Genomic DNA, 25,970 nt, shown 5'->3' with positions numbered 1-25,970 from the left:
GGGAATAAGTTTTTTCCCTGAGTGTTGAACATTTTTTTAAACAGATGAAATGACCAGAAGGCACAAGTTTAAGAAATAGACTGATGGGCCAGGCATGGTGGCACTCGCCTTTAATCCCAGCACTTGGGAGGCAGAGGTAGGAGGATCACCGTGAGTCCAAGGCCACCCTGAGACTACATAGTGAATTCCAGGTCAGCCTGAGCTAGAGTGAGACCCTACCTTGAAAGACAAAAATGACAACAAAGAGAGAGAGAGAGAAAGAAAAAAGAAAGAAAGAAAGAAAGAAAGAAAGAAAGAAAGAAAGAAAGAAAGAAAGAAGGAAAGAAAGAAATAAGACTGATGGGTCAGAATGAGACACAACTGTTCTTTCATGCCTAAAGGTAGACGAGGTACAGATGAGAGTGCATGTGGAAGCTGTGCAGGCGGAGTGTGGTGGTGCACGCATGTAGAACCAGCACTGCAAGGTAGAGGGTGAGTTCAATGTGAGACTGCATAGTGAGACCCCATCTCAAAACAAAAACAGAAAGAAAAAAAAATACTCTGATAGTTCAGACAACAGGTTTCATTCAGATCTATAGCCTAGTCTTTCTCCAACAATTACTAATCTTGTGACATGTAAAAAGAGGAAACAGGTGGGATGGAGAAATGGCTTAGCAGTTAAGCGCTTGCCTGTGAAGCCTAAGGACCCCCGTCCAAGGCTCAATTCCTCCCCAGGACCCACGTTAGCTAGATGCACAAGGGGGCGCACGCATCTGGAGATCGTTTGCAGTGGCTGGAGGCCCTGGCACGCCCATTCTCTCTCTCTCTCTGTCGCTCTCAAATAAATAATGATTTAAATATTTTAAAAAAAGAGGAAACAGGTAATTCACAGTGGATATTTATTGCAAGAACACATACAAATGTTGACATAGAATTCTTCTAGGAACAACATAATATTATAGGTCTTCAGTTTCATATCTCTAGTGTTTGGGATGTACACAAGCTGTTTTATTTCCCAAGGAAATAATTTCCCAAAGAAAGAATTTTATTAGGTAGGCATGAATCCAGTGGGTAGTGAAATTCCTGCTCAGCAATTTTGTCTTCCTAAAGAATTTTTCGACTTAAGACAGTAGGCAAGTGAGGTAGACCACATCTGTAATTCCACACCTTGGGAGGCTAAGGCAAGAGAATCATAATCCATAAGCCATAGATTGTTTCTAGAAAATTTTCAGTGTCAAGGTGGGATAACTTCCAGTGAGTTGTTGGCCAGGTATGTCCCTGGTGTCCCCAAAACATGACAGGCCATTGCTACCATTTCCTACCAGGAATACACGGTAAGACCCTGTTGCTGAAGACTCCACATGCTTGGGCTACAAGGTCAGTGAGAAATCTTGCTGGAGCTGAGCTGAAAACCTCCTCTATATAGAACAGCTGAGAAAAAGCTGGAAAAAGCTACGCTGCATGCAGCTCCATGGGAGAGATGTAATCAGTGAAGAATAACAACAGGGGACGCTGCAAGCTTTGTTGGGCTAGCCAGGCCAAATAACATGAATGGGTGCAATAGTGGCATGTCTGTTATGGGGGGAACCAACTGCTCTCTAAGAACTGGAGGCCTGCTCCATAGGAGGGAATACATGTTTGATATGAAAACCTATGACGGAGGAAGTTATGAGTTCCAGAGGTGTAACGACTCCTGGTGTCTGGCTAAATGCATGTTTTATGCTCATCAAACTGCCTGATAAGCACTTTTCTTAATGTTCATACCCATTAATGTGACTCACTTTTGGTTAAAAAAGATTCTTTTCAGATGGCAGTGACCTCTGGGATGACTCAAAAGGCACCATAGTGCTGAAAAGAAGTGACAGAGGAGTGCTCAGCACTGAAATATCTCAATCACAACTTCCAAGGCTCAGGGTCCCTTATGGAAGAGGTGGCAGGAAGAATGTAAGAGCCAAAGGAAGGGTAAAACTGCTTACAATACTCTTCCAACACAAAATGGCCTGGATATCCACTACTTCTCCTTGCTGGCACGCCCTACACAGGACCATCATAATAGGAGGGAAAGACTCATCAAAATAGAAGAGAGACTGACCGAGAGGGGGAGGGGTATGGTGAAGCGTGGAGTTGTGAAAGGGAAAGCTAGGTGGGGGAGGGAATTGTCATGTTTTGTTTTGTTTTTTTCTTCGAGGTAAGGTCTCACTCTAGCCCAGGCTGACCTGGAATTCACTATGTAGTCTCAGGGTGGCCTCAAACTCACAGTGATCCTCCTACCTCTGCCTCCCAAGTGCTGGGATTAAAGGTGTGCGCCACCACGCCCAGCTATCATGGTTTTTAATTATGGAAGTTGTCAATAATAAATAAATGAGAATTATGAGCTTGAGGCCAGTTGAGTCCCACAGAAAGACTCTGTCATAGCAACCAAAGAACAGTCAAGTATTGGAGCCTGGTTTTCAAAACATAACTGTGTGAGATGGATCTTTGGTAGATTCTGGATGTTCAAATCTTCAATAGTTAGGTGTAAATAAATCATAATGCTACTATAAAGATCAAAAATAAAAAGCATGATAGGGCTGGAGAGATGGCTCAGTGGTTGAAGGCACTTGCTTATAAAGTCCTTAAACTTTTCAGGGAAATGCTTTAACCCCTGAATCATCTCTCCAGCCACAGAATGCATTTTATTTTTTGAGGTAGGGTTTCTCCCTAGCCCAGGCTGTCCTGGAATTTACTTTGTCAGGGTAGCCTCAAACTCACCATGATTCTCCTACCTCTACCCCCCAAGTGCTGGGATTAAAGGGATATGCCACGACGCCTGGCCCTCAGACTACATTATATATATAGGTCTTGCATATAGTCCAGGTTGTCTTCAAGCTCAAACTCCTCCTGCCTCAGCCTGAGCAATGGGACTGCAGATATGCACTACCATTCCTGGAACCAGATACACATTTTAATGCAAGGTCGGCTAAGAATTCCAACTTTCAGCCGGGTGTGGTGATGCAAGCCTTTAATTCCAGCACTTGGGAGGCAGAGATAGAACTGCTGCTTAAGGCCAGCCTGGGAATACATCAAGTCCTAGGACAGCCTGAGCTAAAGCGACTCTCGAGGGAAAAAAAAAATTCCAACCAGATTTGGGAGTATATACCTCTAATTCCAGCACTTAGAAGGTGGAGACAGGATAATCCTTGACTACATAGTTAAGTTCTAGGCCATTTCACTAATGAGTAATAAAGAGAGGCTGCAATTAGAAGTCACAGAGCAGGGGCAGTGAGGTGGAGGTTGAATTAGGAAACTTCAGATAAGCAGTGAAACTAAGGTAGAATGAGTGGTACCAAAAGTTTCCTCATATCCTTGTATTTTCAAGTTACTGCCACGTATTCTGTCCTTGGAGTTCCCTTCCCCAGATGTGACTCTATTGTAGTTTCCCCTTTCCCCATTGCCTCTAGGGGAATAAAACAACATAGAACTCCTCTTTGTTTAAATGCTTTACTGCTGATCCCACAAAGACAGGAAATACTAAGATAGTAACAAGCTGAGGAAACGGTTGACATGAGAGCAAATTCTTGCAGATTTCCTCCTCCTTGTTCTGTTGGCAGTTCCTAGGAAAAGCCTATGGCAGTATTCTGTCATTTTGGTGCACCCCCCCCCAGCTGCCCCAGTTCTTTGATACTTCTTTCTTCCCCTTGATCCAGCACAACTACTTTCCTTCCTTTCTTTGTAAGTCCAGGGGACAAGTAATCATGAACCAGTACATACTCAGCCACTAAAGGCCAGCCAGCCAGAGCTCTCTTCTGTCATCTGAGCAGGAACCAATTTCCTGCGGCTATTACCAACCTGAAAATTGTACCCACAAACCCTGTTTTAACCACCGATTTGAAATGCTGAGGTTGTCCGACACACACAAAACAATTCCTCAGCTGCCATGGCTGAAGCCAGCACACATGTACTAAACGACCTAGCAAACGATGGTACCACAAGTGGACAAAGGTTCCTTGCCCGGTACAGGAACTACAGCAGAAAGTGGGTTTATTGGCTTCAGGAAAAGGAGCAGTCGTACCCAGCTTTCAGGCTTAATTTCTCTCTGGACAAATGTCCCCAAGCCAAGAGTGCACAAAAGGACCATCCAGGCACCTTCCCTCCCGGAGCTGGGGATGGTTTAGCTGCCCGATGGTGAGACTCTCGGCTGTTCTGCAGTCACACGTGGCACCGCCGACGCAGCCTCGTAGTCGGCGATGCGGCGCTGCACCAGCGCGGGCATGAGGTGCACGTAAGCGGCCATGAGGCGGTGGTTGGAGTGGATCAGCTTCCCGGCACAGCTGTGCAGACAGGACTCCTGCAGGAAGACAGATGCGAGCAGAGGTCAAAGGCGTCCCGTCGAGCTGTCCGGCAGGCCTCCCTCCTTCCCCGTCCCCGGCCAGGTGGTGGGGTCCCGGGGCAGCCAGGACCCCGTGGGGGGGGAGGGGTAGGCGGGAGGCAAGCAGCCCACCTCGTCGGCGTCCAGGGCTCGGTGGTGCAGGCTGGGCACGCAGCGCTGGAAGCAGAGCTCCGTCATCCGATTGTAGACCAACAGGAAGTCTCGCAACTGAGAGAGAGGGCAGACCTCTGAGAGCCCAGCGGGCGGAGCCCCAGGACCCGGCTCCCAGCCCCCCAGCTCCTCCCGGGCTCCCCGGGGATCCCGCGCTGGGCACTCACGTTCCTCAGTTGCTGCTGCTGCGGCGGCGTCGGCGGCTCCATCGCGCCGCGGTCGCGCGGAGGACGTCACTTCCGCCCCCGCGGCTCGGCGCGGCCCCGCCCCGGAAGTAGCGCCTCGCCACGCCCCACGAGCTTCGGGGCTCGGCTCCGAGGTCGCCCTGCCCACCACTGCCGACGTCACCTCCGCCCTTAGCACCTGCGACGTGGCCGGCTTCTTCTGCCCAGAGAGGACGTCACTTCCGCCGAATCCCTGACCTGCTGCTGGGATCGCGACGGGGACTGGAAGCCGAGGTCCCCCCTGCGTCAGGGCCTGGCGCCCTGAAGGGAAGAGCGGCTCGGACCAGGTGAGAGGAACGTGCGTGCGCCGAGGGCGGGTGGGGTGAGCGCATGGATGTGTCCTGAGGGCATGATGCTCTGAGCCCCGGGGCAAGGATGAGGACACACCTGATGCCCAGGTGTATGGGGGGGGGGGGCCCTCACACACCTGGCAGGCATTACTGACTTGGGGAGGGATCGCCAGTGCCCTGGCGAAAGGCACCGGAAACATACAACAAGTGCTTCAACTCAGGCCTGGTGGGAATGGCCTGAGAAAAGGAGGTGCATGAGATGGAGGAAGGGGAGACCAACTGAAGGAAGTGGGGAGGAACACCAGAGGATGCGAAAGGCCAGGTACTGGACAGCCTGCCTGGGTGGCAAGTGAGCCTCTGAGCCCACGAAAGGGGTTTGTCTGCTAGTGGGAGTAAACACCCCTATGTGGACGTAAGTTCAAGAGAACACAGACTTTCTCTTGCTGCCAGCTGTATTCCCGTCGCCTCAGTATGTCACACACAGTAGACACTCGCTGAATGTCTGGTTTGGATGGCTAGCTGCGTGAGTGATTACCAAAGTGAGACGCTCGGTGCTGTGAGAAGATAGCTGAGGCTCTGGTGTGCATTCATGGGTAGAAATAATATACTTTGGTGTGGAGAAGTACATATGCCCTAGGAAGGACATAGTGGATGAGCCCTAGGGACGCTGAAATCCTGGGGTAATCTCTGAAACTTCAGGAAAGGCAGAGGAGGCCTCCTTGTTCCAGAACTGTCTTGTGTTGGGCTTTTCAGTGAGCTGGGGTAGAGACCTTGACTTCAGTCCCTTCCCTAGCCATGACGGACGGGATCCTAGGGAAGGCAGCTACAATGGAGATCCCCATCCATGGGAATGGCGAAGCTGGGCAGCTTCCTGAAGATGATGGATTGGAACAGGTGCTTCTTTGTAATTCTTTGAATTGTTTTGATTTAGTAATTCCAACTGGTGGACTATCCCATTATAGTAGCTTTCCTCTAACATATCTAATCCCATTCCTTCTTTTTACTAGTCTTTATTCTGATTCTGTGCAGACTTCCCTGTGTACTGTCTTGATCTAAGCTTGTTCCAGCCAACGCTATGTTCCTGAAGTTCTCTCTCTCTCTATCTCTCTTTCTGGTCTATATATAGGATCTCCAGCAGGTGATGGTGTCAGGACCCAACCTCAATGAAACTAGCATCGTCTCTGGTGGCTATGGGGGCTCTGGTGATGGCCTCATCCCCACAGGTATGGATGATGAGACACAGGAAACTTGAGTGGGAGAAGGATTGGAGGAGCCCTTGACACGTGTAGGAAAGCCTGAATCATGTCTGGAGGTCTTGAGAACTTTGCTAGTGTGAACCTCCAGGGCTCCTTTTAGGCCCCAGGGATATCCATCTGCTTCCCCTTGCTATTTAGTCCCTGCGATGTCTCCTTTGTCCTTTTCCAGCTGTCACCACCTGAGCCAAGTAAAGACCTTGAGTTTTCAGGAGCTCTGGAGCTTCTGGCTGATTTGTAACATTGTACAGCTTCTCAGAGTTTTATGTTAGGCTGTAAAGTTAAAGAAACAAATGTCCCCGAATCTTACACTGATAGACTTCCACACAGAAATGTGAAGCAGGTTTCCTAATATCAGGACCCTCCATCCTTGACCCTGCTAGCCCCAAACTCACCATGTTTTCCTCTGTCCCTGTACACCAGCAACACCCCTTTCCCACCCACAGATGGCAGGTAGATATTGAGTTGATTTGATTCACAAGACACAACGTCCTAGTTCCTCCTAGTGAGTGGGAGAATCCAGTTGTCTGTCTAGCTGGTCCTTTGGGTCCTTTCCTGTGCTGGGAGGCAAGTAAGAGGGACCACAGGGGTGTCTGTCTGTCTGTATCTGAGAGAAGCTGGTATCAAAGAACTTGGTCCTTTAGGATCTGGCCGCCATCCATCACACAGCACCACCCCTGCTGGCCCTGGTGATGAGGTGGCTCGGGGCATTGCTGGAGAGAAGTTTGACATCGTCAAGAAGTGGGGCATCAACACATATAAGGTGGGATTCAAGCACCTTCCTCTTTCTGAAAACGCCCCTTGGGTTCCCTTTTCCTCAGATCTTAATATGTCATCTGTTGCCAAGATCAGGAGAATGGATGTGCCAGAATAGGTACTTGATGAGGGGGTGCAGGGTCCTAGGGATTCTGACCTCTCCCCCCCCCCCCCCCAACTTTCCAATCAGTGCACAAAGCAGCTGTTATCAGAACGGTTTGGCCGAGGCTCCCGGACTGTGGACCTGGAGCTAGAGCTGCAGATTGAGTTGCTCCGTGAGACAAAGCGCAAGTATGAAAGTGTCCTGCAGCTGGGCCGGGCACTGACAGCCCACCTCTACAGCCTGCTGCAGACCCAGCATGCACTAGGGGATGCCTTTGCTGACCTCAGCCAGAAGTCCCCAGAGCTTCAGGTGCCTGGGACAGAACAAAAGGGGGTGGGGGTTCTGGGCCCTGGCTCTTCCAGGCAGTCATTCCTCAGCCTCCTCCCTCCCTTCCTCCCTCCCTCCTGCAGCCCCCAGGGAGAACCCCTCTGGGGTGTGCCCAGCCCTGCCCCCAGCAGCACTCACCTGTGGAGGCAGCCTAAGGGTTTGTACAGAAGTCCAGAAGTTGGAGTGGTTGGGGGCGGGGAGTGGCATACTAGGTAACCCTTGTCTACGTGTCAAGAATGCCTTTGGTGCTTGGCCTAATCAAGAGTCCCTCCCCTGCCTGCCGCACTAACTCTCCCTGTCTTGTAAACTTACCTGAGAACCCCACTCCCACATTCCTACCCCAGGCACCCCCAGGGTCACCCTACAAAGTTTGTGGCTAAGAGAGCCTTGCCAGAGGCAGTCCTTGGTTTTAATTTTGATGGATGGTGCCTCTTTGAGAAGGAGGGAAGTGAAGGGCTCTACAGTTCCAATCAGGTAAGGACTGTTACTCAAGGCCTGTGCCTCCCTTCTACCCTTAGGAAGAATTTGGCTATAATGCAGAGACGCAAAAGTTGCTGTGCAAGAATGGGGAGACGCTTCTCGGGGCTGTGAACTTCTTTGTCTCTAGCATCAACACATTGGTTACTAAAACCATGGAAGACACGCTCATGACTGTGAAACAGTATGAGGCTGCCAGGTGTGGGCACTGGCAGGACCTGCAGTTTGGGAAGTTGGCTGGCATGGGTGGAAGGCTTCAGCAATTGGGGGCATGAGGGTTCAGAAAAGAGAGTTGTGTGTGAAAACAAAAGGATGGACACCAATCTTTATCACCCTTATCACCCCCTCTTCAGGCTGGAATATGATGCCTACCGGACAGACTTAGAAGAGCTGAGCCTGGGACCCCGGGATGCAGGGACGCGTGGTCGACTTGAGAGTGCCCAGGCCACTTTCCAGGCCCATCGGGACAAGTATGAGAAGCTGCGGGGAGATGTGGCCATCAAGCTCAAGTTCCTGGAAGAAAACAAGGTGCTCACCCTACCCCTTGGTCCTAGTCCACCTTCCCTCAGACTCTCTTCAATTACGGGGTGGGGTGAAGCAGGCTGGCTGGAGAGTGGGATGTCCCCGAGTCCCCAGTCCCTGAGCCTGTTCAGGTTGCCCTCCTGATCATTGTGCTTATCTGTTAGAGGATGTGGCTGCTGGTCTCAGAAACATAACTAAAATTACCCTCTGAGCTGGGGTGCCAGAATCCTAGAACCAGTAAATCAAGCCTGGCTTCTTTGTTCACATTGACCCCTCTCCTTTGACTTTCTGGGTTGAGTCAGTCCCCATCTAAAAGCACCATCAGAGCAGAGTCCCTATGCCCCTGGTTAGTGTCTGAGTTCGGCCTTAGCTGACCCTGCTGGACCCCCCAGATCAAGGTGATGCACAAGCAGTTGCTGCTCTTCCACAATGCCGTGTCCGCCTACTTTGCTGGGAACCAGAAACAACTGGAGCAGACCCTGCAGCAGTTCAACATCAAGCTGCGGCCTCCAGGAGCTGAGAAGCCTTCCTGGCTAGAGGAGCAGTGAGCAGCTTCCCGCCTGACTTGGCTATCAAGAAGGACACTGGGCTGGGCAGTCCCAGGGTGGAGGAGACTGGACGTGGGACATCCTTGCCACTTACTTTTTGGCTTGGGCTCCCTTTCCCTGGCTGGGTTATGACATCAGTTTTTTCCATACTGCTGTGGTATGAAGAGGGCTTGTAGGCCCAGAAGCTGCTGCCCTGTCCTTTATCTTCCTGGCCACTGGGCTTCGCTCCCAGGTCTTTTCCTTCCACTCCACGGCCAAAGGCTATGACAAAACCACTCCCTGGGCAATGGCATCACTCCTCAGGCCCATCCCCAGCTCTTGGGGTGTGCCTCCTGACCAATGACAGGACCTCAAGAGGCCCTATCAACCGATGGCAGCTCTTCTTGGTCTCCCCTGGGCCAATAATGTTGCCTCCAGTATCCTTTGTCCCTCCTATACGTGCCCATTGCAGAGAAGAGGACTGGGACCAAAAGGGTGGGGATCAAGTGGAGTTGCATTTCTGGCCCTGCATCTGAATTGGGCCTCCTCTCACCCACCCACCCACCCACGCACTCACCCAGCTGAAGTGTGCTCAGAGCCCAGGAAGACTGGGATCTAGCACTAGGAATAAACCTTTCATAAAAGCAGGCCCATCGAGGTCAATTTGTGGGGCATTCTAGGAGGGTGGGCTGTTAGAGAAATGCTCAGTCTATCATGCACTCAAATGCTATGGAGTCAAAGAGCCGGGCCACCCTGCTGAAATCATGTGTTTCAGAAATAGTCTGAAGGCCTGAGCTCCCTCCCTCAGTCCCAGCTGGAGCCAGAGCTTTTTTTGCTTTTCCAGTTAGCACCAAGACAGCCAGGGATCTGAAGAGCACAGGGTCCAGAGGGGGTTGGGTTTGCTAGCCATCGTGCATTCAGTCATCTGGCAAATGTTTACTGAGGGCTTTTATTTGCCAGGCACTGCGTTAGACCCTGGGGAAACATCAGTGAATAAAACACAGTCCCTGCTTACTGTGCTTAAGGCCTAGTGGGGGATAGAGACAAGTAACCAGGCAACTACAATACAGTGAGAGGTAGGATACAGCAATACAGATGCCTGTGGGAGCATCAGGTGAGGGTCATCCAGCTTGGGTAGAGAGGGTGATGTCAACTTAAAAGCTGAGATCTGAAAAAAAAGTAGATGGCAGCCATGCATGGGCATAGACAGTAGGAATTCAGTTCAGAACAGTAGGAGACATGATGAAGATTGCAGTCTGTTGAAGGACTTTTGCTCTTTGGAGAAAGTGATCCATGAAACCTTAAAGTGAATGTTTGGCAGCATGGGAGCAGCCTAGGGTTGAAAGAATAGTCCTGGTCTACCTCATCTTGGGTAGTCAGTCTACTGGCCCCAGTCTGGGATTCTAAGCATGAACCCTGCTTAAAGATCTTTCACAAGCTCTGGAAGACCTTGTGCTGGTTGTAGAAATTGATGCAGTTCCCATGGGTCCTACTGACCCCCAAACCCAAGTGTTAAGTGGGAAATCAAAAGAAAACTCCCAACAACACTTTTTTTTTACTAATACATTTTAAATATTTATTATTTATTTGAGAGAAAGAGAGGCAGGTAGAGACTTTTAATAGGGCTCTGGTTGACCTTTGGCCAAAGGTGGCCTCAGAGTCAGCATTCTCCCACCAGCTGCTTGGTCTATTGTCAGCTAGCTGAGCTTTATTATTAAAGTGGAAGCCCTCCTTCAACACAAGGGCACTGCATCTCCAAATGGCTGGTGGCAGAGCTTGAAAGCAGGTAGAACCCAAATGATCTGGTTCTACCACTTTCTTTTGCAAGCAGGAGGGAGAATGGGCGTGCCAGGGTCTGTAGCCAATGCAAATGGACTCCAGATGCCGGTGCCACTTTGCATCTGGCCTTACTTGGGCGCCCAGGAACCAAACCTGGGTTGTTAGGCTTTGCAGGCAATCACCCTGAGCCGTTTCTCCGGCCCTGATTCCACCGTTTTCTAGCTGAGTGGATTAATGCCTGGAGAGCTAGAGTGAGCCCTGATTCTCCCATTGTAAAATAGCTAATAAAATAAGCTGCCTATTATGGTTAAGAGCATTAAATGAGGGCCGGAGAGATGGCTTAGTGGTTAAGGCACTTCTCTGCGAAGCCTAAGGACCCAAGTTCGATTCCCTAGGACCCATGTAAGCCAGGTGCACATAGTGGTGCATGCACCTGGAGTTCGTTTGCCGTGGCTGGAGGCCCTGACACACTCATTTTCTCTCTCTACCCCTCTTTTTCTCAAATAAATAAAAATAAATATATTTATTTATTTAAAGAAAAAAAGCATTACGTGAGATGATGTATGTAAACGTGATTAGTTCTGTGTCTGGCGCATAATAAACAGTCCTTGTTAACTTACATTTATTATTTATTTTCTAACTAGGGGTATTTTGCCATAATGCAATGACTCTCAGAATTGCTTTGGGTCTCTGGTGTGAGGCAGGGAGTCACTGGATAAGGTTTGAACTATAATGTCCTCACAATTTGGCTGCTGACGCACCTAGAACCGAATCAAGTCCCCCAATTACTCAGTGAGCCCCTTCTCCCATGGCTCTGGGTACTGCCCTTCCTCGAACCAGAGTTCTGCGTCCAGACAGGTGGCTCCTGGTCCCTTTCCCTCAGCAAAAACCAAACTAGTAGACTCCTCTGGAGCCCCCAAGAATGCCAGGGACGGTGCTGCGAGGCTGCCGGGACAGGCTCTCCGCTTGTCCGAGCTGCCCTTTCGGGAAGGCACCTCCTGCCAGCGCCTGAGCCCGCCCCCGGAGGCCTCGGGAGCGGGAGGCAGCTGGCAGCTAGCGGAGATCCGGGATTGCGATCCGGGAGCCAGCGATCCGCTCTCCAGCCGCGCCGCAGAGGTAGCGCCCGCGGGAGTCGCAGGGGCGGCGGGGACGGGGCGGGCCCGGCGGCGGCGGGCGGGGCGGGGGCGGGTCTTCAGCCCCGGAGTCGCCCCTCCCCCGGCCGCCCGCAGCCCCGCCCCGCCCGGGCCCCTCCCTCCGGCCTGTGCGGCTGGTCCGGCGGCGGCGGCGGCGGCGGCGGCGCGGCGCGGGGACAGGCGACGGCGCGGGACGCGGGGCGGCGCCGCGGGCAGGGCCGGGCGGACGGGCGCTGGCAGCGGGGCGGCGGCGCGGGCCCCTCCGAGCGGCCGCAGTCCGGGCCTCGCCCTCGCATCCTGCTCCCACGCCGTGAGTGCGACGGGCGGGCCCCCGGGTGCGTGTGCTGCCCGTGTGTCCGTGTGTCCGAGCGTGTGGGTGGGGGCGCGGATGCTTTTCAAAAGCTGCTCGCGTCTCTGTCCACGTGAGGCGTGTCCGTGTCGGTGAGAGCGGCGGGGGGATTCTTCGGGCTGTGGCTGTTCACGTGAGGTCCGTGTTTGCGGGGGGTGGGGGGCGGCGCGGGGAGGGGGGTGGGCGATGGTTCTCTTGAGGAGCGCGGGGTTTGGGGGGCAGCTTGTGTGTGTTGGCGGAGGGTGCTGGATGCTGAGGCCGGGGGTGGTGGGGGTGGGTGGGGTTGCTGATGGGGACTCGAATCTTGTGGCCCACCTTGTCCGAAGGGTCCCTTTCTCCCTGGTGTAGGTATACCCCACCCCTGATTCTTTCCCCACCCTCCTTCAGCACCAAGAAGCCCACCAGCCAGGATGGAGGACACCCTCCTCTACCCCCCGCACCAGCTTGCTCACAAATAGGAAGCTTCATGCAAAAGCTGTTTCATGTAGGGAAGGACCCCTATAGTTCTCTTGCAGCCTGGGCCCCTGACTGGAAGACCCTAGGCCCCTCCCTGGTTCTGACCTCCTCCTCCCTCCAGGACTTGGCTTCAGATCCTGGGCTGCAAACCTGCAGGGACAGATGGCTGCAGGTTGGAAGGGCAGGCTGCACCCCAGGGAGGGCTGTCTGACTGAAAACAGGCCCGGGGTATAGTCCTGGTGTAGGGGTTCGATATGGACCACAGAAACCCAGCACTAGTCGGGGCAGAAAAATAAGTCTGGAATTCCAGAGTGGGTGCGAGGTCATCTTCACAGGTCTCTCCTGCCAGACTGCCCAGCTAGCTCATCAGTGCCCATTCATTGCCTAAGCAGGGCTCGGCTCTGCTGCAGAATTGGAATCAGAGCTGCAGGCCTGACAGGTGCCTGCCTCTTGGCTTGCATGCTGCCAGTGACAGAGCACTTACCACCTTCTGCTGCTGGAGTACTTCCTTATGTTAAGTGGAGGTCTCTCTCTCTCTGTTTGTGTCTGTGTGTCTGTCTTGAACTTTGTTCATTTGTCTTCTTGTTCCCTTTGATTTTGACAGGGAACTGCAGATTTAAAAATGACTGTCTTGTCACCAACATAGATTATTTTTGTGTGCTATCTCAACTACTTAGAGGACAGTGGTGGTCTTGCTGTGAGAACTTGAGCAAAGGAGCCATATTGGGATACTACAGCCTGTGATCAGTAAAAACAATAACAACAACAAAAAAAGCACATATGATTGGTATGGAGGGTGTTGTGAGAGTCACGGGTGATTTAAATTCAGAAAACATTAATTGCAGAGCAGAGTAGGGGGTGAACCTGTAACAACCCTGTTACACACTTAGCCTTTTGGTGGAAATCAGCAATCAAATCATCGAGGTGGTTTGGGGTAGAATTTCATCATGGACCCACTGCAATCTGTAGGGCCATTAGTGTGAAAGGCAGCCCTTGGCATCTCAGAGTTTGAGAACAAGAAAACCCCGTGTCTCTCCCAGTAGACATGTCAATGTGTGGGGTAGGAAGCTGCCTCCAGTCTCACCTTATGAGAGTAGAGCTGGTGGCAGTCGGACTGCATTTCTTGACTGTTTAAATGTAGGCACGTTTTAGAGGCAGCATCAAGGATATGGTCATAGCTGGCATCTGGTGATGAGAGAAAAGTCGGTGTTGAAGTTGCCAGAGTTTTGGTTGATGACTCTGGGTGAATGGTGGTGCCTTTCATGGAGAACAAACATGGCAGGAAGAGAAGGTCAGGAGAAATTGAATGGGTTTTCGGCTAGTTCTGTGCACCATGGAGGCAGAGATGTCTAAGATGGAGTTGGATATACTAGATTTGGGAGTTATCAGTAATTGAGTAGTAACTGAATCCATGAGATTGCCCAAACAGAGTAAAAAAAAACCCCCAAAACAAAATAACTGAGGACCTGACACAAAACCTTGTGGAACTAAACGTGTAAGGATGAGCAGTGGAGGAGCAAAAAGGATCAAGGGGGGGAACCACCGATGATGGCCTCTGTTCTTGGGTCTGGCTCAGTTGCGCAAGTAGTCTATAACATGTTCTCATTTTTCTTTTACTGAATGCTTTCCCATTGTACCGTCCATCTGTTTGTCTTCCAGCATCCACTTCAAGTATCCCTTTAGTCTGGAAACCTTTATTCTTCACCAAGTTAGATACTTCCCTGACAGAATTTGAACATGTCTGTGTTACATGTCAACTTTCCCCACAGGTGAAAGATAGGGATTATACCTGATTCAGCTTCATGTCTCCAGCCCAAAGTGTGTCCAGCAAAGTTTGATTGAGTGGTCTACTTGTGTATTCTCATGAGCAGTAGTGGGGGGTTAAGGATTGGTACTGTGAATTCCATCATTTTCCTTCCCTGCCAGTCTTGGGGATGGGTTCCTTGCCTTTGAGGACTTTACTCCATCCAGAGGAAGCCCAAAGCCTTTAGCCTACAGACATTGGTTATTTTGCTGCAGTCTCAAATGATCAAATACTCCTTCCTGGAGGGCATTGAGTAGGAGTGAGTCATTTTAGCAAGTGAGCCTAGCTGACCTCCCCCATACATGCTTCCACAATGCCTTGGTCACCTCCACTCACAGCTGTGTAAATCTTGTAGACTGGGAATCTTGAGGTTGTAGGAGGAAGTTGTGGGGGAAGAAACTGAAAAGCCTTGAAACACTTGTTTTTGTGCAGATGTCCAGGATCCCAGCAGTCAGCCCTAGCTATTCATTTGTTCAGAATCAACTTCTTCCTTAACTCCCTGAATGTGACTTCCTCTTCTCCAGCTCCTGGAAACTGCATTCCTTGAGATTACTAGCAGCTTCTTTGGGGCTTAAAATCATGGCATCTCCCGCATTTTCAGTGAAGATTACTCCTGTATTGGTGAAGCTGTGTGATTCCCTCTTGACCTTCAGACCTGTCTCCTCTCATCTCTGCTTCTCCTGTCCCTGATGCCTTTCAATCTTCTTCACATATTTTGCCTCATGAGCCTATATCTTAAGTGTTGGCACTTCTTGGGCCCCAGTCATAAGCCCCCCTTCCTCATCTTACCTGCTCTGTGAGGGACCATTCTTTTCCATAATCAGGAGTATGCAAATACATATATCTAGGCTCGACCACTTTCCTAAGCACCAGGCTGCCTTTCCACTACCAGGTAGACTTTTCCACTTGAGCTGTGCCCCATGTGCACCTCGGATTCATTATGTGAAAAAATCTTTACTTATTACTTGCAAATGGGGAGAGAGAGGGAGAGAGAATAGGTGCACCAGGGCCTCTTGCTTCTGAAAAGGAACTCTGAATACATGCGCCACTTTGTGCATCTGACTTTACATCAGTACTAGAGAATCGAACCCTAACTTCTTTGCAAGCAAGTGGCTTTAACTGTTGAACCACTTCTCCAGCCCAGATTCATAATATTGAACACTAATATTATAATCCTCTCATCTAAGCTACTCTTCCAATTTCCAAACTAAGAAACCAAGAATGGTCTCTGACTTCTTCTTCTGGCCCATCTCTTTGTGTAAAACCAATCAGTTACCAAGTTCTGTTGGTTCCTCCCTCTGAAAACAAATTCAACCTCCTTTAAAAAAATTCATTTATTTGCAAGTAGGGAGAGAGAGAAAGAGAGAAGAGAGACAAACAGAGAGAATGGGCATGCCAGAGTCTCCAGCTGCTGCAAATGAACTCCAGATGCATGTGCCACTTGTGCATCTGGCTTTACATGGATACTAGGACTTGAACTTGGGTTGTCAGGCCTTGCAGGCAAGTGTCTTAACCATTAGACCATCTCTCCAGCCTTCAACCTCCTTTTGTAACTCCCCTAGGTAAGGCAGTCTCTTAACCTTCCACTGTTGAGCCCTCTATTTTTCAAACAGCAGGCAAAAAATGTATGTTTAGGCCAGGTGTGGTGACACACACCTTTAATGTCAGCACTTGGGAGGCAGAGGTAGGAGGATCACTGTGAGTTCAAGGCCATCCTGGTACTACAAAGTTAGTTCTAGGACAGCCTGGGCTACAGTGAGACCCTACCTTGGGAAAAAAAAATATTTTTGTCATTCTGTGCTTAAGCTTACCCTCCTCCCAACCACAAACAAACTTTTCCTTTGCTCTTTGGCTAAAGCTTTAATCCTGTATCAGGGACCTGGCTGAAGTCTAAACTCTTCAGTAAGACCAAGAAACCATTGTGGGATGTAGCTTCGTTCTGCACCTCACTGGTTAGCTGCTCCTGTCACAGTGGGTGACGCTGCCTGCGGAGGAAAAGGGTACCGTGTTCTGTGCAAGTTACTCATCCTTGACCTCCAGCCTCAAGGCCTGGCTCTGCCCCAGATTGGAAATAGGGAACTTTCTCTGAGCTCCTGGAGCAAGCTGGGCTTCCCTGCCTTGGTCTTCTCCCGTTGCATTGCAGTAACCTGTTTATTAGATTGTGGAATCTGCGAAGGCTTGCCTGTGGTCATTTATCTTCATATGCCCAGCAGAGTTGTCCAGTGAATGCTGAATGGGGAATGAAGTGACTTTTAGAACTGAGCTGTAAAGGATGGGTGGGATGAGGGGTGCATGAGAGAAAGAAAGAAGGCAGTCCAAGGAAGGAGGGTGCAGTCCAGCAAGTCTTTGATGTGATAAACAGCCCCCTTGAAACTGCCTAACGGGGGCAGATCTCTCTAGATCACAGTGGGATGGGAGGAGCCTACAGAAATGGTCTTGAGACTCCTAGGTTCAGGCTGGGGTATGGCCTCAGCAGCTGTATGCCTAGTAAGTCTGGGTGGGGAACCGAAGCAGGAAGGGAAAGGGAGGGAGGAACTGTTGGTCCTTGGATGTAGCCCAATCCCCGCCCCTGTGTGACAGGCAGGGAGAGCCCCTGGGTTTAGAGAGAGGTGGAGCCTGACATCCAGCTGCCCCAGCAGGACTCAGCTGGCCACTCCTAGTCTTCCTCCCAGCCCTTCCCTTTGCAGACTGAAGCTACAGTTTCCCTCCAGCCAGTCTTTTATTTACAACCCCCCCCACCCCCGCCCCCAGTATCAAGTCCCTACGTTGGGACTTAGCACATCTAAAGAGAACTGCAGGATGCCAGTACCAGTTAGGAAGGATGTTCTCTGGCCAGCCTTTCCCTTCTTAGCCACACCCACCTGCCTAGACACATGGGACCCATGCAGCTCTAGACTTTCTGTCCCTCCTCCACCCTGAAGAGAGCTCTGCATCAATGCTCTGAACTCGCTCACTTGTCATCTTTGGAGAGGCCCATGGTGCGTCTAACTGGGCACGCTTGTGGTGACCTGAGGTGTGAGCCAATCCCTGCTTGTTTTGAAGTAGTCCAGCTATTTTCTTCCTTCTCTTCATGGTCAAACCTCTCTCATGAGTTGTCTGAGTCCATTTTGTTAACTTCATCATTCACTCACTCTCCAGTCACTCTGGCTTGGCTCCTGCTCTAACCACTCTGCCACAACCCAACCCTTGATTTTTTTTTTTTGCTTCTCTTGGCTCTCCTTCCATCCGTCCTTCCCCCCGCCCAGGTTGTCCTCAGTCACATTTACTGGCTCTGTTCCTTTTCTTATCACTCTGTCCCATAGCACTCCCATCCATTCTCATTGCTTTAAAGACCATTAATATGCCAGCGATTCTAAATCAATAATCAGCCCAGACTTCTCTCGCGAGCTCCTGGGTTCTGTGTCTGGCTTAACAGCTCCACCTGGACGTCGTGTAGATAACTCAGACCCGGGCATGCCCGGAATAGCATGTCCCAAACACCTCTGCCTCGGCTTTGGTCGACTGCTCCTGAGCCCCTGCTCACTTGAGAAACCTGGGAGTCGTTACGGACATTCCTTTTTCTCTCTCACACTTCCAGCCCATGGTGATGTCCTTCTGATTCGACTTCATGAATATTTCCAAGATCAGTTTGAGACACTGGCAGCTTCCTGACTGGTCTCCCTGACACGACTCTTGCTTCTGTACCTCAGCAATTCTCATAGTGCCAGAAGAGCTTATTTGTAAATTGTATCATCTCTTCCTGCACCTTAGGATAAAGTCATACTCTTAATTTGGTCTACAAATCCTTTATAAACTCCTCTCTGCCTGTTTCCCAAACTCACCTTTTGTTGTTACTCACTTCGCTTGGGCCACATGAGCCTTCTTCTGCCCGGTGCTTCCGCCCTCCCTCACCCGTCATCCGGCCTCCACGCTCACCTCTGGTCTGTCAACCTCAGACCTCTGCTTATGTCCCCTACTTGCGGAGCCCTTCCTGATCACCCGGTCAAGATTTTTATTTCTTGTCGCCTTTTATGATCTTCACAGTACTCCCCTGCCATTGATGTGTAATTATATAGTTACTTGTTACTTTCTTTTAAAATATCTCCCACCATCTTCCCCCACAGGGACAGTGGCTATATCTGTTTCATGATTCCGGTCCCAGAGACTGCAATGTAGACACTGCATAAGTAAATAAATATTTTTAATTAATTATCAATTTCTTTCTTTGTTTTTTGAGGTAGGGTCTCACTCTAGCCCAGGCTGATCTGGAATTCACTATGTAGTCTCAGGGTGGCCTTGAACTCATGGCAATCCTTCTACCTCTGCTTCCCAAGTGCTGGGATTAAAGGCATGAGACACCATACCTGACAATTACCAATTTCAATAATGATAGATTGTTCTTTTTAAATTAATTTTTATTTATTTATTTTGGTTTTGTGAGGTAGGATCTTGCTCTAATCCAGGCTATCCAGGCTGGCCTGGAACTCACAGTAATCCTATCTTGGTCTCTCCAGTACTGGGATTAAAGGCTTGCCACCATGCCTACCTAAGATAAATCATTCTTTTTTTTTTCAAGGTAGGGTCTTACTCTAGTCCAGGCTGACCTAGAATTCACTATGTAGTCTCTGGGTAGACTTGAACTCACAGTGATCCACCTACCTCTGCCTCCCAAGTGCTGGGACTAAAGGTGTGCGCCACCACACCTGGGCATAAATCATTCTTTATGTCAGGCTCCATACTGAGTGCTGGCAGAATGCAAAGCAAAATATAATGCTTGCCCTCAAGGACACTGAAGAAACAGAGAAGTTACGAGAATATTACAGTGTAGCAGGTATGGGTCAGGATAGAGGAAATACAGAATGCTGAGGGACACAGGTCAAACACCTAACCCCGACATTGGGAAGTCAGGAAAGGCCTTCCTAAAGGGAGTGACATTTAGGTAAAAGATAAGTAAATTGGATGTGGTGGCTCATGCCTTTCAGAGTTAGGAGGATTGCTGTGAGTTCGAGGTCAGCCTGAAACCACATAGTGAATTCCAGATCAGCCTGGGTTAGAGTGAGGCCCTACCTCACCAAACCAAAACAAAAAGGTATCTATCAGCCATCAGCTAGACAAGGATGTGGGAAAATGATCTCAAACAAGGGAGCAGAATGTGTGGCTGCTCAGAAATAAAGTGTGTGCATCAGTGAGACAGATCATAGAATTATGAGACATAAGTTGAGACATTGCTAAGTTTTATTGGCCAGTTTAAGAACTTTGTCCTCTGGATAATGGAGCAATCTTGGAGAATTCTAAACGGGAGTAGTGAGCTGGCCATGGAGGTGCACGCCTTTAATCCCAGCACTCAGGAGGCAGAGGTGGGAGAACCGCCAAGAATTTGAGGCCACCCTGAGACCACATAGTGAATTCCAGGTCAGCTTGCTTGTACCTCAGAAAACCAAAAAAAAAAAGAAAAGGAAAGAAAGAAAGAAAGAAAAAGACTGCTGGGATTAAAGGTGTGTGCCACCACACCTGGCAAAATCTGTGATTTGGAAAACTTATTCTGGCTGCAAGGGGTGTGGATGGGAAGACACAGGTGCAAGATAGGGGCTATTTTTGCATGTCAGGAGAGAACTGAGGGTGGCCTGAGATGGGGGTGCAGCGTTGAAGTCAATGAGAAGGGGAGAAGGTGTTTGGGAGGCAACACAGAACTTTGTACTGATTGGGGTGGGAACGAGTGTGATGTGAGTGGTTTTAGGATGAGGGTCAGGGTGTAGGGACAGGCTCTGTGGTAGTCAGAGGAGAAGCACTGCCTAGACAGACTCTTGGAGGAGTCGTGGGGGAGCCTGAGGGGGTGAAGAATGGGGTGTCAGTGAAAATGGGCATCTGTACCTTGTACCTGCACTTGACATGCATGTTTTTGTTTTATGGGGGCGCTGAGGGTTGAACTCAGAGTCTCATGCTTTTGCAGCAAACACACTAACCCGCTGATCTGTCTCGTCAGTCATGCATGTTTTCAGAGTCTCAAAACAACCATTTGAGGTAGGGATTAATATCTGCATGATTACAGATTAGGAAACAGGCTCGGGGATGACAGGAATTGTCCAAGGTCACATAGCTGATGAGGGAGAGGCTGTGCCCGCTTTGAATCCCAGTCTAACCCCAAGTTTGTGCTCTGAAACAGAGCCCCATGCCCTGCTCCTTCCAGTCTCCGCCCTGTCCTGCCCGTGGGAGGGGAGAAGGGGCCCCCCGCATTTCTCGGCATGAGATCACATGAGGAGGAGGGGCTGTGTACACTGCTGCTGACCACTTCTCTGTACACAGGCCGGTGTGAGTGGCGGGAACCATCTGTGGTCACCATGGCGAAGAGGGAGGACAGCCCCGGCCCAGAGGTGCAGCCCATGGACAAGCAGTTCCTGGTGTGTAGCATCTGCCTGGATCGGTACCGGTGCCCCAAGGTTCTGCCTTGCCTACATACCTTCTGTGAGAGGTGAGAGGGGCTGCGAGGGAGGTGTGACGACCCTGCAGGTCTTCCTAAGAGGGGCGTACTTGTGCAAACTGGTAATAAGTAAGGGAAGTATACACACTCAGGGGTAAGTGAACCCCCAACCTGACAAGATAAATGCTTAGTTGCAAGAATCTGCCAGGAGGACCAGGAGGCAACCTCTCCTAACCTCTAGGCTACTATCTGTTCTTCATTCCTTCATTTTGTGAGTGTTTGTTATTGAGCAACTGCTGCGTGCCACACCCTGCCCCAGTCATTAGTATGCAGTGATGAACAGAGGCATGATCTTTACTTTTGGAGAGCTTATGGTATAGTGAGGGAGCTGGTCATCAGTCACCTAGCCTGAGCCTAGGTAAACATACTGTCCTCTTGGTAAGAGCTGCCAACAAAGTGCTGAGCTCTGAGAGTTTAGCAGATGTGATCGGTTAGGGTTTGGAGAATCAGGGAAGGCTTCTGTGAGCCGCATTCCTGAGGATGAGCAGGAATTGTGTCAGTAAAGAGAGTTCAAGAGCACTCTAAATGGTGTGTGTGGGGGGGGACGCACGGAAAGCCATGTGGCCTGAGGGGCATGTGGTGGGTAAGGGACCCTAGAAGAAGCCCTGTGTGGCTAGAGCAGAGGGAGTCTCACTGCAAGTGGTCTGGGGTGAACCTGGGCAGGGGGATGGGCGTGGCAGGGCTGTTAGGAGAGAATTACATCTGACCGTGAGGAACACATGAAGCCCATACAGGGCTTTCTGCCTGATCACACCTGTATGCGTGCGTGAGCTCTCTCACTCTCTCTCACACACACACAAACTATTAAAAAGTATTTTTATTGTGAACAGAAAGAGAGAATGAGAATGAGTGCTCCAGGGCCTCTTGCTGCTTCAGATGAACTCCAGATACATGCACTACTTTATGCATCTGACTTGACGTGGATTCTGGGGAATTGAACTCAGGCTGGCAGGGTTTGCAAGCAGGTGCCTTTAACTGCTGAGTCATCTTCCCAAACATATATTAACTTTTTAAAAATATATATTTATAATTATTTTATTTTATTTATTTGAGAGAGAGAAAAAAGAGGCAGAGAGAGAATGGGTGTGCCAGGGCCTTCAGCCATGCACATGAACATCAGATACATGTACTTCATTGTGCAGCTAGCTTACATGGGCCCTGGGGAATCGAACCTATGTCCTTTGGATTTGCAGACAAACATCTTAACCACTAAGCAATCTCTCCAGCCCTATATTAACTTTTTGACAGTTTCCATATATGTACATAATATATTTTTGTTTGTTTGTTTTCAAGGTAGGGTCTCACTCGTAGCCCAGGCCTCAAACTCATAGCTATCCTAATATCTTAGCCTCCAGAGTGCTAGGATTAAAGGTGTGCACCACCATGCAGTTTGATAATAATATTCTCTTACTACTTTCTTTTGCCTCCCTTCCCCTGTCCCCTTTCCACTGACTCCTTTCTTCTTGGTTTTTTATTTAATATTTTTATCTTTTTGCAAGGTGAGAAAAGAGGGAGGGGTGGGGGAGAATGGGTGCACCAGGGCCTCTAGCTCCAAATATCTGCATCACTTTGTGCATCTGGCTTTACATAGTGTTGCAGTCAGGTTCACATTGCTGGTAGAAATCAACCAACCAAGAGCAGCTTGTGGGAAAAAGAGGTTTATTTTGGCTCGAGGGGAAGCTCCATGATGGCAAGGGAAAACGATGGCATGAGCAGAGGGTGGACATCACCCCCTGGCCCACATAAGGTGGACAACAGGAAATGGAGAGTGTGCCAAACACTGACATGGGGAAGCTGGCTATAACACCATAAGCCTGCCCCCAACAATACAACGCCTCCAGAAGGCTTTAAATTTCCAATTGCCATCAGCTGGGGAACCTAGCATCCAGAACACCTAAGTTTATGGGGTCACCTGAATCAAACCGCTACACATAGGTACTGGGGAATCGAATCCAGGTCATTAGACATTGTAGGCAAACACCTTACCTGCTAAGCCATCTCTCCAGCCCTTCTATCTTCTTTCAAACTAGCCCATCTTCCATTTGATATAAATTTTCTCCTCTTCCACCATCCATGACAACATGTTGATAGGCCTAATATTGTGCCAATCTTATGCAGGTGACCACAGCTATTGTGAGGTCAGGATTGTAGCTGCCACCTCAGGCCCAGAGACAGAATTCCAGAGCATTCCCCCTCATCTTTTGGCATGCACATTCTTTTTTGTTATTATTATTTATTTATTTGAGAGAGAGGGAGAGAGAGAAAGAGAGAGAGAGAAAGAATGGTTGTGCCAGAGCCTCCACCCACTGCAAAGGAACTCCAGATGCATGTGCCACTTTGCACACCTGGCTCACATGGGTCCTGGGGAATGGAACCTGGGTTCTTTGGCTTTGTAGGCAAGCGCCTTAACTGCTAAGCCATCCCTCCAGCTCTGCACTCACTTTCTTCTCACCACCCCTTCCACAGCGTGCCTGAGCCCTGGAAGGTGTGCCAGAGATGTCTCGTTTATGGCTGGGCACTCAGCTGTCACTCCTCCGCACTTTGGCGAGAGTTGAGTCTCCCCAGTAGTCAGTGCCATCTGCACAGAGAAGCTTCTCTGATCACAAGTGAGAGCAGCACTAGTTTGTGGGCATAAACCTAAATACTTGGGGGACAATTTGATGGGCACAACATATCCGTTTAGCTAATATTTTGACAGTACCCTCTCTCTGGCCCCATCTCATGGCTGTCTTGGAAGTTTTGTCCGCTGGTTCTTCTCATCATGACCTCCACCCAGGCCTTCCCTCCGCCTCCTGCCTCCACTCAGCCTGACTCTGTGCATGGACAGTACCTCCATGCCAGCGCTGTCCCTTCGAGTCCTAGTCCACTGCCCTCTCCCTTTCATCAGTGGGCAAAGGATTCAGCCTTCCTGCCCATTCAAGTTCTTCCATCCCCCTGGGGACTTCATTACCCAACCTTGGCACCCTCTGCTACTCCTCAGGAACACTCTCCTAACCTTCACCTTAGACTTGTCAGCACCTGGAAGAAAAGCACTTTTTCTGTGGTCCTAATCTCAAGTCTTTCCCTCCTGGCTCCCAGTACCCCACCGCAGCTCCCCCTCTCTTGACTCACTGTAAAGCCAGGCCCCTCAGTCACCCCCTTTCCTTCCAGTCTCCCAACTCCATTCTGGCTAACCACCGGCTTCCCTCACCCCCGTCCTGTGCTGAGCTGTAGAAGCTCAGGGCAGCGTCAAGCTGTCACTGGATGTCTCTGCACTTTCTCATGTGTCAGGTCACTGCGTGCACCTTCGGAACATCAGTGCCCGAGGAGCGGTGGTTACAGTAATTATCATGTGCTGACAGACTTAACTGCTAGCCAGGGATGGTCTAAGTGATTCATGTTATTGGCATACTTAATCCTCACAGCAGATAAGTTAGTTTCCCCATTTCAGAGAGGATAAAACTAAGGTTCAGAGCAAACTTGGAAATCTTCCCAAGGCGGCACAACATGGCAATCACTGAGGGCTGGATGCAGGTTAGAGAAAAGACAGACATGTGCCAGCCTTAAGTAAACAGGGTCTAGGGAGACAGCTCGGTAAAGTGTTTGCTTCGCAAGCATGTGGACTTGAATTCTGTCCCCATGTAAAACTTCCAGGCATGGTGGTGTATGCCTGGAATCCTTGCACTGGTGAGTCAGAAACAGGACAATCCCTGGGGCTCACTGGCCAGCCAGATCTAGCCTAACTGGCAAGCTCCAGGCCAGTGAGAGGAGGTCTCAAAAAGAAAGTGGACAGTTACCTTAGGGTGATACCCGAGGTTGCCCTCTGGTTTCCATATACCCATGTGTAAAAAAAATAAAATAAAAAATTTAAGAAGTCAGTGGGATATGTTTGGAGATCAAGCAAGAAGCCAGTATATGTAGATAAATGAGGAGAAAACTGGGAGGAGGCAGAGTCACTGTATAGTCCAGGTTGGCCTTGAACTTGTGATTCTCCTGCCTTGACCTCTCGTGTGCTAGATTATAAGTCTGTGCCACCATGTCTTTAGTTAATTTTTAAAAATTAAATTCTGTATTAGCTTACAAATAAATAGGTTTCATTATGGTGTTTTCATACATATTTTTTTGTTTCCCTTTTATCCTCTTTTCCCCTCTACCCTCCTTCCTTCCCTCCCTCCCTCCCCCTCTCCCTCTTTCCCCTACCCCTCTCTCTCTTTCTCTCATTCATTCATTCATTGTATGGAAAGTGGATTAGAGAGGAGCAAGAGAGGAAACAAGAGGCAAGTCAGGAAATTATTGTAGGTCAGGGACATTTAGCAAATAGGAAGGAGGTATTGAACAGTTGCAAAATGCATGGCAGGATTAGTGCTAGAAAAGCGGGCTGGGAAGAGAGCTGTAGGGGACAGAGTGGGACAGACTTCAGAGTTGAAGAAGTGACAGTTGATGTGGTATGGGCGGTTGTGGGAGCATAAGAGTGGACAGCTGAAGTGACGTGGAGGAAAAGTTCTTTGGCAGCGAGGAAGTCCGAGAATGAAGACATCACTATGGTGATGGGTCGTCTGGTGGATGTCAGAGCCACTGAGGCTGTTGGCAGAACGTGTGTGGGGAGGGCGATTGAAGGAGAGAGACTTCAGCAAATGGCGGAGGGACTGTTAGGTCAGTGGAGACTGTAGCAAGAACAAGGGTGACGTAGACAGAGACATGAGCTTCAAAGGAGTTGCAGACAAATAGAATGTTTCAGTTGGGAAGAGTGAGGACTCGACCGCACCTTCTGGCCCTAAGGAATGTGGAACATGAAACAAAAACCACTCTCTACTTTAGGGAACTGCAAGGAAAAGTAGGTCACCATGAAACAAGTTAATATTTGTAAAGCACTTAAAATCGTGCCTGGCATGAAATGGTTGTTAAATTCTAATTAAGAACAAAAGGTATAGGGAAGATTAAGAGACGAGATTGAGGATATGGAAGAGTTTGTACCATGCTGATCTTTCCTCCACAAATTCGTGATCTGCAGACACACTGCCTTCATTTTGATGTCT

General features: G+C 49.7%; 3 protein-coding genes across 7 annotated transcripts in view; 2 read left to right on the top strand and 1 right to left on the bottom strand.

Moving 5' to 3' along the window:
* Positions 1-3,445: 3,445 nt before the first annotated feature.
* On the bottom strand, positions 3,446-4,755 carry Timm10b (translocase of inner mitochondrial membrane 10B). The gene is made up of 3 exons (XM_004650716.3): positions 4,666-4,755; positions 4,460-4,555; positions 3,446-4,306 (listed from the first exon to the last, which is right to left on the bottom strand). The coding sequence occupies exons 1-3, from the start codon at positions 4,705-4,707 to the stop codon at positions 4,130-4,132; spliced, it is 315 nt and encodes a 104-aa protein (XP_004650773.1). The 5' UTR covers positions 4,708-4,755; the 3' UTR covers positions 3,446-4,129.
* Positions 4,756-4,875: 120 nt separating this feature from the next.
* Arfip2 (ADP ribosylation factor interacting protein 2) lies at positions 4,876-11,375 on the top strand. 3 transcript variants are annotated; one of them, XM_004650924.2, is made up of 8 exons: positions 4,876-5,009; positions 5,766-5,906; positions 6,139-6,235; positions 6,910-7,028; positions 7,212-7,433; positions 7,970-8,127; positions 8,282-8,456; positions 8,843-11,375. In XM_004650924.2, exons 2-8 carry the CDS (start codon positions 5,808-5,810, stop codon positions 8,996-8,998), a joined length of 1,026 nt encoding a protein of 341 aa, XP_004650981.1. In that variant the 5' UTR covers positions 4,876-5,009; positions 5,766-5,807; the 3' UTR covers positions 8,999-11,375. The 3 variants fall into 3 exon arrangements, with proteins under 3 accessions (XP_004650981.1, XP_045001950.1, XP_045001951.1); XM_045146015.1 differs by having other exon boundaries at positions 4,891-5,009; positions 5,806-5,906; XM_045146016.1 differs by lacking the exons at positions 4,876-5,009; positions 5,766-5,906 and having other exon boundaries at positions 6,176-6,240; positions 6,863-7,028.
* A 773-nt stretch (positions 11,376-12,148) lies between these two features.
* Trim3 (tripartite motif containing 3) overlaps positions 12,149-25,970 on the top strand; it is a 28,461-nt gene continuing 14,639 nt past the window's right edge. Inside the window, exons 1-2 of one of the 3 annotated variants that reach the window (XM_045145399.1) lie at positions 12,149-12,199; positions 20,781-20,946. In XM_045145399.1, the coding sequence (XP_045001334.1) occupies positions 20,816-20,946 (131 nt within the window). In that variant the 5' untranslated portion in view covers positions 12,149-12,199; positions 20,781-20,815. The other 2 variants (XM_045145400.1, XM_045145398.1) reach the window with 2 other exon arrangements.

Source organism: Jaculus jaculus, chromosome 3 (genome assembly GCF_020740685.1).
Source record: "Jaculus jaculus isolate mJacJac1 chromosome 3, mJacJac1.mat.Y.cur, whole genome shotgun sequence".
Lineage (NCBI taxonomy): Eukaryota > Metazoa > Chordata > Mammalia > Rodentia > Dipodidae > Jaculus > Jaculus jaculus.
This window is presented reverse-complemented; position numbering and strand designations above follow the sequence as displayed.

Coding starts and splice junctions, on each gene's coding strand:
- Timm10b (XM_004650716.3), bottom strand. CDS start 4,707: ATGGAGCCGCCGACGCCGCCGCAGCAGCAGCAACTGAGGAAC. Junction 4,556..4,665: donor AGCAGCAGCAACTGAGGAAC/GTGAGTGCCCAG, acceptor CCTCTCTCTCAG/TTGCGAGACTTCCTGTTGGT. Junction 4,307..4,459: donor GAGCCCTGGACGCCGACGAG/GTGGGCTGCTTG, acceptor GTCTTCCTGCAG/GAGTCCTGTCTGCACAGCTG.
- Arfip2 (XM_004650924.2), top strand. CDS start 5,808: ATGACGGACGGGATCCTAGGGAAGGCAGCTACAATGGAGATCCCCATC. Junction 7,434..7,969: donor AGAAGTCCCCAGAGCTTCAG/GTGCCTGGGACA, acceptor TTCTACCCTTAG/GAAGAATTTGGCTATAATGC. Junction 8,128..8,281: donor AAACAGTATGAGGCTGCCAG/GTGTGGGCACTG, acceptor CCCCCTCTTCAG/GCTGGAATATGATGCCTACC.